Here is an 11,568-nt window from a genome sequence, read left to right on the forward strand (position 1 = left end):
AGTTGCCTGTGTAATACAGTAGGTACTTGTTGGTTATCCATTTTAAATAAAGCAATAAATGTCAATCCCAAACTCCCTAACTCTCCCTTTCCCCCACTCTTCCCCCCAGTAACCATAAGTTCCTTCTCTAAGTTTGTGAGTCTGTTTCTGTTTTGTATCATTTCTTTTTAGATTCTGCATATAAGTGATATCATGTGGTATTTGTCTTTCTCTGTCTGACTTACTTCACTCAGTATGACAGTCTCTAGGTCCATCATGTTGCTGCAAATGGCATTATTTCATTCTTTTAATGGCTGAGTAACATTCTATTGTATATATGTACCACATCTTCTTTATCCGTTCCTCTGTCAATGGACATTTAGGTTGCTTCCATTTCTTGGCTATTGTAAACAGTGCTGCAGTGAACATTGGGGTGCATATATCCTTTTGTACCATGTTTTTCTCCAGATATATGCCTAGGAGTGGGATTTCAGGATCATATTGTAGCTCTGTTTTTAGTTTTTTAAGGAACCTCCATACTGTTCTCCATAGTGGCTGTACCAATTTACATTTCCACCAACAGTGTAGGAGGGCTCCCTTCTCTCCACACCCTCTCCAGCATTTATGGTTTATGTATTTTTTGATGATAGCCTTTTAAAAAAATTATATATGTATTTATTTATATATGTATTTTTGTCTGCGTTGGGTCTTTGTTGCTGCATGCGGGCTTTTCTCTAGTTGTGGCGAGTGGGGGCTACTCTTCGTTGTGGTGCGCAGGCTTCTCATTGCGGTGGCTTCTCTTGTTGCAGAGCACGGGCTCTAGGTGTGTGGGCTTCAGTAGTTGCAGCACGCAGGCTCAGTAGTTGTTGCTCATGGGCTCTAGAGTGCAGGCTCAGTAGTTGTGGTGCATGGGCCTAGTTTCTCCATGGCATGTGGGATCTTCCCTTACCAGGGCTCTTACCTGTGTCCCCTGCATTGGCAGGCAGATTCTTAACCACTGTACCACCAGGGAAGTCCTGATGATAGCCATTTTGACTGGTGTGAGGTGATATCTCATTGTAGTTTTGATTTGCATTTCTCTAATAATTAGTGATATTAAACATCTTTTCACGTGTCTCTTGGCCATCTGTATGTCTTCTTTGAAGAAATGTCTATATAGGTCTTCTGTCCATTTTTTGATTGGGTTGTTTGTTTTGATGATATTAAGCCACATGTGCTGTTTGTAAATTTTGGAGACTAATCCCTTGTTGGTCACATCATTTGCAAATATTTTCTCCCATTCTCTTGGTTGTCTTTTCATTTTGTTTGTGGTTTCCTTTGCTGTGCAAAAACTTTTAAGTTTAACTTGGTCCTATTTGTTTATTTTTGTTTTTATTTCCATTACTGTGGGAGACAGATCAAAAAAGATATTGCTGCAATTTATGTCAGAGAGTGTTCTGCCTATGGTTTTCTCTAAGAGTTTTATAGTATCCAGTCTCACATTTAGTTTTTTAATCCACTTTGAGCTTATTTTTGTGTATGGTGTTAAAGAATGTTCTAATTTCATTTTTTTTTTACATGTAGCTGTCCAGTTTTCCCAGCACCATCTATTGAAGAGACTGTCTTTCCACCATTGTACAGTCTTGACTCCTTTGTTGTAGATTAATTGATCATAGGTGCATGGGTTTATTTCTGGGCTTTCTATCCTGTTCTGTTGATCTATATTTCTGTTTTTGTGTCAGCACCATACTGTTTTGATGACTATAGCTTTGTAGTATAGTCTGAAGCTAGGGAGCCTGATTCCTCCAGCTGTGTTTTTCGTTCTCAAGATTGCTTTGGCTATTCAGGGTCTTTTGTGTCTCCATACAAATTTTAAGATGTTTTTGTCCTAATTCTGTGAAAAATGCCATTGGTAATTTGATAGGGTTTGCATTGAATCTGTAGATTGCCATGGGGTAGTATAGTCATTTTCACAATATTGATTCTTCCAATCCAAGATCATGGTATATCTTTCCATCTGTTTGTGTTGTCTTCAATTTCTTTCATCAGCATCTTATACTTTTCAGAGTATAGGTCTTTTGTCTCCTTAGGAAGGTTTATTCCTTGGTATTTTATTATTTTTAATGCTATGGTAAATGGGATTCTTTCTTGAATTTCTCTTTCTGATCTTTCGTTGTTAGTGTATAGAAATGCAACAGATTTCTGCATATTAATTTTGTAACCTGCAACTTTACCAAATTCATTGATGAGCTCTAGTAGTTTTCTGGTAGTGTCTTCAGGATTTCCTATGTGTAGTATCATGTCATCTGCAAACAGTCAGTTTAACTTCTTCTTTTCCAATTTGAATTCCTTTTATTTCTTTTTCTTCTCTGGTTGCCATAGCTAGGACTTCCAAAACTATGTTGAATAAAAGTGGCGAGAGCGGACATCCTTGTCTTTTTCCTGATCTTAGGAGAAATGCTTTCAGCTTTTCACCATTGAGTATGATGTTAGCTGTCGGTTTGTCGTATATGGCCTTTATGATGTTGAGGTAGGTTCCCTCTCCACTTTCTGGAGAGTTTTTATCATAAATGAGTATTGAATTTTGTCAAAAGCTTTTTCTGCATCTATTGAGATGATCATATGGTTTTTATTCTTCAATTTGTTGATGTGGTGTATCACACTGATTGATTTGTGGATATTGGAAAATCCTTGCATCCCTGGGATAAATCCCATTTGATCATGGTGTATGATCCTTTAAATGAATTGTTGAATTTGGCTTGCTAATATATATGTATTTTTATAAATTTATTTAATTTATTTATTTATTTATTTTGGCTGCGTTGGGTCTTCGTTGCTGCGCGTGGGCTTTCTCTAGTTGTGGTGAGCGGGAGCTACTGTTCATTGCAGTGTGCGGGCTTCTCATTGCAGTGGCTTCTCTTGTTGCAGAGCACAGGCTCTAGGCACATGGGCTTCAGTAGCTGTGGCACGTGGGCTCAGTAGTTGTGGCACACGGGCCCTAGAACACAGGCTTAGTAGTTGTGGCACATGGGCTTAGTTGCTCCACAGCATGTGGGATCTTCCTGGACCAGGGCTTGAACTCGTGTCCCCTGCATTGGCAGGCAGATTCTTAACCACTGAACCACCAGGGAAACCCCATCTTTGTCTTTTTGAAAGTATGATTATAATGTGTCTTGGTTTGGGTCTCTTTGAATTAATCTTACTTGAAATTTGTTGAGCTTCTTGGATGTTTACATTTGTGTGTTTCACTAAACTTAGGAACTTTTCAGCCATTATGTCTTCTAATATTTTCTCTGCCCCTTTCTCTCCTTCTTCTGGAGTCTCATGATGTCCACTTGATGGTGTCCCACAGGTCTGTTAGGCTCTGTTCACTTTTTTTAATCTTTTTCCTTTTTGTTCTTCAGTCTCAATAATTTCACTGTCATATCCTAATGTTCATTAGTTTTTTCTTTTGCCTGCTCATATCTGCCTTTGAATATGCCTAGTGAATTTTTCATTGCAGTTATTGTGCTTTTCAGCTCCAGAATAGTTTTGGTTTCTCTTTAGGTTTTTTAAATCTCTGATAGTTCCATTTTGTTTACACATTGTTTACTTGACTTTCTTCATATCTACCTTTAGTTCTTTGAGTATCTTTAAGACAGTTGTTTAAAAATTTTGGTAGTACATCTGTCATGAGGTCTTTTTCAGGGAAAGATTCTATTGAATTATTTTTTCCTTTGAGTGGGCCATACTTTCCTGTTTCTTTGTATGTCTTGTGATTTTTTTGTTGAACACTGGCATGTGAATCTAATAATGTGGTATCAACTCTGGAAATCAGATTCTCCCTCATCCCAAGGGTTTTCTGAGTTTTTTTAATTTGTTATTTTTGTTTTTTGTTGTAGGCTGTCTCTGTGCTGAATATTGGTCTGAGGTGTAAAGTTAACATCTTCTCAGGTTTTTTCTGAGGCTTTCCCTGAACATATATTGTCACTTTCTAATTTTCCCCATATAGGCAGTTGTTTTTGAATGTCCTAGTCTTTAATGTTTGGTTCCTGAAAGAGGAAAATGCAAAAAGTGAAGGCGGGGGGGAGGGCAAAAGGCCACTGGTCCTTTAAATTCCCCTGGAAGTCACTTGAGCCAGAGATGGAGGGGCTTAACATGATGGGGGAGCGGGGGAGATGAGACAGTGGCTTCCTGCCTCTTTGCACTTCAGTAATCAAGCAGCAATCCTACTGAGAGGACAGATGCTTAATATTCAGGGGACAGAATCCTTTCTGCCCACCCTAGCTCCCACAAGCTGTGCCAGAAAACCTGCAGAGCTGCCTGCCATGTGGCTGGTGGTGGTAGATGGGTAGCTGCTATTGTACTAGCCGAAATTGACTAAAATTGCCTACAATATACCATCCATGCCTGGAAGTTGCAAGGTTTCAACAGACTCCAGAATTCCAAAATAGTTAGATCAGACAGATTCTGCCAGTGTAGTTGTTGTCTAGGTGGGAGAGAGATTCCTGGTGCTTCCTATTCTTCCATCTCCCCAGAATCCTCCTCCACTTCACATATGATCTGTTGGGCTGATGAACTCTGAGTTAATAGTGGAAATAGATTTAAGATCAGTGTGGCCTGAAGACCACAGATCCATTTTGCAGTTATATCCCCTGCCCCAAGTCAAGTTGTTGCTGGTTCCCAATACATCAAGGACCAAAATCAGGTTGCCGGCATTGCTAGAAAAACCATGTGGTTCTGGCCTCCACATCTCAAGGCAAGTAACAGGAATGAAGGGCCACTGAAATAGAGATGTGAGGCTGCCTTATGAGAAAGGGAGGAAGCAAATTTATTGAGCATCTACTAAGTACTAGTTTGGGCATAGTGTACTAAATGCTGAGATGGTGATGAGTAAAGGAATGCATGAGTTCCTTGATCCCTCAGTGGGGGGTCATATGAGTTTATTGTTTTGGCTGGTGTCACCTTTAGGAAGACTTTGGTATCTGTAAAGGGCAAGGGTATGTGTGTGGGTTCACGTTTTTACACTGAAAAGATCAGAAGTTCTGTGTGGAAATGTGGTTGTAAGCAGACATCAAATCAGTTAGAGTAACTAGAATTAGCCATTGCCTCCCCCAATACTAGTCATTAGCTACTTATTCTGCCCACCTTATCTCCTCAGTCAGAAGCTTTTAAGGAGATAATTTCTTGCTGTAGGCAGTATGATTTGGCTTTAAAGTTATTTTATGAAAGCATATTATCCAAAGTAGACACAGGCCAGGAATATATTTAATGCCTCAAGAGAGGCTTAGACACTTGGGGGTATTTATGATGTGTCAACTAAGCCAGGTTTGAAATACATCTCCCAGAATTCCTTCCTTGTATAGTTTTAGGTTGGTAAGGACCACATGATCTTTTGTGAGATCCCAAAGGTAGAAACAGTGTAGCAGCCACATTCTTCTTATATCTGGAAATTCAGTGTAAAGAGGGTTTAAGTGTCTGGCACATAGTAAGAATTCAAATAGTAATGACCAGTAAGCCTGTGGCTGCAGGACAGCTTTTTCTATGCACTGTTCTTAGCAACTGGTACCTACCCTACCCTTGTCAATGCCTGGCAGATTACTGAAGATTTCACTACTTGCCCTTGGTTATGTTGAAAAGGTCTGGTCCCTCCAAACATGGGTACTGAAGTGTTTGCTGAAAATGAGCAGGCTGCAGAGGAAAACCTCTTGCCTTTTCTTTTCTGGCTCCAACCAGATTCCACGGTGGTGGGTGGTGAGGATCTAATATCTGGTTTGTTTTTTCTTTCCTCTAAACATTGAAATTCCTTAACTCAACCCAGAGCATGCTTTAAAAAGCAAAACATCCCTACCCTTTACATACTGGTTAATTCCCTGCATTTACTCCAAAGTAGACTATGAGGCCTATGGCTCTGTTGCCATTTCAGTTCCACCAAATGCTTGGGGATTTTAAGGAGCTATCAACATCTTATGCCATATGCCAAAAGAATCATGCTTTAGACTAGAAAAAGACTTATTTTGAAATTACAGAAGGGCATCAGGTGACCTGGATGACCACTTCACCCTTCTGGGTCCTCCTCATATCCTTGATTCTTCAGGCTCCTCAGGGAATCCCTGCTATATGGACTATGTTCCAGTCATCCCATCTGTAGGTAGCAGTTAGCTCCAACAGGTGCTGTCAGAGGTCTTCTTGGGAGCTACATTCAGTGATGTCCCCTTTCTTGCAATGTATCATGAAGGTCGCACATGTAGATTATGTTGAGATGAATTATATAAATAGCAGGGTCAAAATTATTGTGCCTTGTCTGTATAGTTTCCCTATCTCCCAAAGAAATGTCAGACAAGTGGGAGAGAAAAATCTGAAAGGAAGCACTGAGAGTTCCTTTCACGTACACTTTTGTCAGTCGTTGCTATTCAAACACGTAAGTAGCCAGTTGATGGAAATATACAGCTAGTTTGGGGAACTGCTTTTGGATTTTGATGAATCAGCTCAAATTAATGCTCTTTGTCACTAATGTTGGTGACAGTCCCTTGGAATACATTCTGATGCACCATGCTAAAAGAGGAGTCGAAGTGATGCCTTAAAGGCCAAATAACTATGGAGAAAACTCTTCACTGATATTCCTCATGCTTTGGAGCAGGTGCAGGCTGCCTCGAATTACCCAGATCACAAATTTATAGTTAGGAAACTCTCTTCTTATCTTCAAGATCCCTAGCTAATCATTATTTGTTTAGGAAAAAACATGCAAATAAAGGGAGTTATTCCATTACCACATAATTTAGCAGCAAAGGGGGAAGAGTATAATTCAAATCCCAAGATGAAGCAAGGAATTCAAAGGGAATAAAAGGTGGCCAGAGCCTGTGTTAACCTGCCTGTAGGCCTTGGTGGTGCTATTGGGGTCGTAGTGCCCCCAGCCCCACAGCCCCCGTCTTTTGCACTGTGAATCAGAATTAACAAGCTACTTGAGGAAATACATGCTTAACGCAGAACATTGCCTGACAAATGCTTACTTATATTTTACATATTTATTAAAGGGCACAATTAAACCTTTTCATTTCCCCAAATGAACCTACCTTACACTCAGTTAAAATGGCAGACTATCCACTGGTTAATGAAAAAACAAAATCTTCTTGTTTTTACAAAGATGCATAATTCCACTGCCTTTAGCCCAATGTTGATCTCAAGTTGTGCGTTAGAGCAAGGGGCAGGAGAATATTGTCTCTTGCCAAGTTTCTGAGGTCTCATTTCCTCAACTTGTCCCCCACCACAGTTTTTCAACCAAAACAACCTTTCTTGAAGACTATTTGAGCAAAACCAAGAATAATGAGAAATCACATCATCTGTTTTTCTTAATTTATTTAAGGAACACCATAAAAGTGCATCTGAATACTTTTTTTTAAAAAACCAATTTGTTTTTAATTCACCGTATGCTGCCTCACCACTCCAAATGCAGTCTAAGAGATGGTTCAAAGACATCTGCTGACTTCTAGACAAATTGTTTAAAATTATTGAATTTGATACAAGAATATGTGAAGTTTCTTTCTCTTGAGTGGTGATGGGCACCTCATAATCATTTGCTCCAAACCACTTGCCCAGCCTTCTCCTCTCTCTCCTCGCCTGTTCACATGACTCATAACAGACGAGACAGTGGGCTAAGATAATAATCTGATTTTTGGAACAGTTTTTTCTAACTGGACTTTTTAGGATCTAATTTTAACCTTAGCCTCACTGGAGTCATGCTCTAGTCAACAGAGCTACAAATACTAAACAGTTAAGTGGATAAGCAAAATCAACTTTTGCTTTTATATTCCCTAGGTGAGATTTCTTTAAAAAAAGAAATAACTCATGAAAAAAGACTAACGTGTAAATGAGAAATTAAAAGGATTTTAGTTATCATTAAGGGAGAAACAATTCCATTTGTTCCATGGAGACAAAAACTGATATAAAAGGAAATGACTTTAGGTTTTAACATGGGACCTAACCTAACAATAAGTGTTTTGTTAAAACCACTATAAAAATAAAAATTAATCTAAAATACAATTGCCAGTGTTCTTTAGGATTTAAAAAAGTGAGATGTTCCAGGTTGAAGCAAATATTTTCTTGGGTTGCCAAATGCATTCCCATGAGTGTTTCTTATTTCTTAGGCTGTGGGACCAGAAAGCCATGCTTAATCTCGCTTACCCGTAAGGACTAAAATTCAACTACATGTACATATTTAAGACTTGCCCTAATTCAATGCCCAAGTACTGGAGATTTTAGGCTAGATGTACCTGCATGGGAAGCTGTTTTCAACTCTTTTTCACAACTCACACCAGAACAAAGCAGCTATCAGCGCAGGAAAAGAAAGCTACTATATGTCAAACCTGAAAGGAAAATGCTTAACATAGAAGAGCGATGACTTTTTTCAACCCCACAGATTTTGTTTTTAAAAATTAAGCTACTTAATAGTAAAAAGTCAAAAAAATTTTTTTAACATGATAGAGGAGAGAGTAAATAAACTTCCATAAATCAGTATACATGTGTTTATGAGACAGCAATTTTAAAAAGACAACAAAAAGGCTGCATGGATCCTAGACAGATACGTAAATAAACTCACTCACTCCAGATATTATAAGAAGCAGCCTGAAATTCTTGATAGCAAGGGTTAGAATGGAAGTAAGAAACTGAATGGTAGCAACGCGAGCAGGCAGTACTGGATTCAACATTCTTTCCTAAAAGGATAGAGGAGGGAAGAAAAAGCACAATTCTGATAGTTCTATTCACATTTCAGCATCTCAGAACTTCATCCAAAACAGGGAAAGCTAATCCAGAAATTCCCTCTGCTCATTAGCATTGAGTATTTCAGGAATGACAGGGCTCCTCCTCCGGGGGGACAGGCTGGCGGGGCAGAAGCCTGCTCTCACAAGGAGGCTGCTTTACTAAGGAGGGGGTCTGGGAGGCAGCCAAGTCAGCAAGCGAGAGGCCTCTGAGATTCTGGCTTCCAGGTCGGTGATGCTGCTGGGGATCTGAGGGGGGACCCGGCCCCTCTCCTTTGGGTTCTGTTGGTTAAAAATGCAACAGCATGCATTCACAGCACTTCAGTCATTTGAAAAACAAAACCTCCCCCAACTCTCCCCTGCCCAACTGTAGGAAAGAAGAAACTCATTAAGCATTTATTTCTAGGTTTCTGCAGTGCTATTAAAGTTCAGTCAAATGGAAAACCTAACAGCCAGCCCCCAATTGTTAGGATGATCTCAAGAGACCCTGAACTGGATATTGCAAGTTGACATAAACTGAAATGAGCTGGACTTAAGCTGTTGGCTCAATCTCTCCACACCAACAGTCACTGCTTTGTTCCACCTGGAGTGGTCCCATGCCACCCCCTCGATGAGAGCTCTGGGCAGCAGCAGGGTGGTGGTTTTTTGGGAAGCTACTGGTTTTGCCATTTGCTTCCAGAATCACATAGACTATAACAAACTTTACATTAAACACTGTTTAGTCCTGAGTTGGGTGAAAGCCCATGGAGGAGGGGCCGAGTTCCTTAGGACTCTTCCCTCCTTGGCGTGGTGTCATACATGGCCTTCGGCTTTCTCCTCTTCCATCGACTGACTTGCTGTTTCTTTTTCATTGGTGACCCCTTCTAAAGTCTTCTTGCCCATTGCTTTACTGGCCTCTTCCTGTGGAAGAAGTAAATCAAGAGGATTAGAGGAAAAAAGAAATGAAATGTCCAATTACTTCCTGGCTCCTCCAGACTGTCAGGTCGAACACAAGAGGGCATTACCGTGACTTTATTTAGATTGTGCAGCTGTGTGTCATGGCTCTGCTGCCATAGTTAGAGTGAGGGCTTTCACTTTTCTTTCTTTAAAGTGACCAGCTTGCCACAGGGACAGCTGTTTAACAGTCAAGTCCACGTGACAAGGGGGTTTGAGCCGGACGGTCAGCGCAGGACCAGAATACAACTCTGCTGCAGGCGAGGCTGACTGCTCCTATCCCATTCGCTAGGTTGGCTCCCGAGCCTCAAAGTAAAGGGCATGATGGCGGGGCTTCCCCATCAGAGCCCATTTCCCAGGAAAATCGAAGTCTCAACAAGCAAGTGTTGTTTGTTTTTTTTTAAAAAATAATAAAAGCCTTAGTACATTTCTAGGGAATTAATTTCCCTCTTCTCTTGCATGCACATGCCAGGGCCTCACAACTATGTGCCTTTGGGGAACAGAATAGTGGAACAGCTCTACTCTATTTCTGGATGCAAACCAGCCTCAATCAGATCTGAAATCATTTTCCCTATTCTTGTGCCTCTTAGGTTGTCTTCCTGTGCCCGTGTCCTATGCTGAACCTTCTTAGAACAAAAGTCAAAGGGGCAAGGTCAGTCAGTTCATGATCTACCTGAAGGCAAGTGGGTTCTGCACATACCTTTGCATCCTGCTCTGCAAACTTCTTGAACATGTTGGCATATATCCTGCGGTCCCGCTCATTGTGCTCCTTAGCCTTTTTCTGGCACATGGAGATCTGCAGTCTCGCGGCCTTATTCTGGGGGTTTACTTCCAGCACTTTCTCAAAGTCGCCCTTGGCTGACTCAAACTCATTCATGAGCAGCTGGGCTTCACCCCTCCTGTACAAGCCCTTCTCATTGGCACTGTCCAGTCCAAGGGCCTAGGGACAGATGGTCTATGTTTTAGAAAGGATGCATGTACCTTGTGGGAATTTGGAGAGAAAGGTCTCTGGCCAAGGGAACTGGAAAAGGCATATTGAAAAGATCAGGCTCAAGGTAGTTATATACTACTGATCAAAATACCCAAATTAATTTCTATATTTAATGCAATTTCTATAAAGGTTCCCAGGGGACTTGGGAGGAGGACTTTTGAAAAGTTCATATAAAGTCCAGTGGAAGAAGTAAATGACTAAGAATGGCAGAGAAAATTCTGGAAACACAAAAATAATGAGGGGACTTGACCCACCAGAGAAAAAGATATACTATTCAACTATTGAAACTATTAAAACTACTATTAAAACAGTGGTAAGTACTCCACAGACAAAGAGGTCAGTGGAAGAGAACAAGGCATTCAGAAACAGACTCATGTGTATGTATACAAAAAGATTTAATAATCACGAAGATGGTAATGTAAATCGTGTAGGGAAAGGATTAACTTTCCAATAAATGGGGCCAAGGCAGTGACTATCCATGTAGAAAATAAGTTAGATTCTTACCTCGTATCATAAACACACAAATTCTAGACCAACTAGATGCAAAAGACCCCCCCATAAAATATAATAGGGTTATTTATTTATTTTTTTTAAAGTAAACCTAGTTGGAGTAGGTTTTTTTTGGTGATACGTGGGCCTCTCACTGTTGTGGCCTCTCCCGTTGCGGAGCACAGGCTCCAGACGCGCAGGCTCAGCAGCCATGGCTCACGGGCCCAGCCGCTCCGCGGCATGTGGGATCTTCCTGGACCGGGGCACGAACCCGTGTCCCCTGCATCGGCAGGCACTGCACCACCAGGGAAGCCCTGGAGTACGTTTTTAAAGTACTGAACAAGGTTATTTTTATTATTGTAGGATGGGGAAGACTTTTCTAAAAAGAGAGATTTTACTATGAAATATTAAAACTCTTTTCAGAAAAAGATACCATCATCAAAGACAAGCAAGTGAGAACAA

At 40.6% G+C, this 11,568-nt stretch overlaps 1 protein-coding gene across 12 annotated transcripts in view; it reads right to left on the reverse strand.

The window, feature by feature from the left end:
- Positions 1-7,273: 7,273 nt before the first annotated feature.
- The window catches only part of FKBP5 (FKBP prolyl isomerase 5), a 98,822-nt gene continuing 94,527 nt past the window's right edge, over positions 7,274-11,568 (reverse strand). For all 12 annotated transcript variants that reach the window (XM_027126744.1, XM_027126749.1, XM_027126752.1 and 9 more), the window contains 2 exons: positions 10,327-10,566; positions 7,274-9,593 (listed from right to left, as the gene is read on the reverse strand). In XM_027126744.1, the coding sequence (XP_026982545.1) occupies positions 9,486-9,593; positions 10,327-10,566 (348 nt within the window). In that variant the 3' untranslated portion in view covers positions 7,274-9,485. The remainder of the gene's footprint in view (positions 9,594-10,326; positions 10,567-11,568) is intronic.

The sequence above is a fragment of the Aethalodelphis obliquidens genome, unplaced genomic scaffold (assembly GCF_003676395.1).
Source record: "Aethalodelphis obliquidens isolate GAN/ISIS:26980383/991018 unplaced genomic scaffold, ASM367639v1 scaffold31, whole genome shotgun sequence".
Taxonomy (NCBI): Eukaryota; Metazoa; Chordata; class Mammalia; order Artiodactyla; family Delphinidae; genus Aethalodelphis; species Aethalodelphis obliquidens.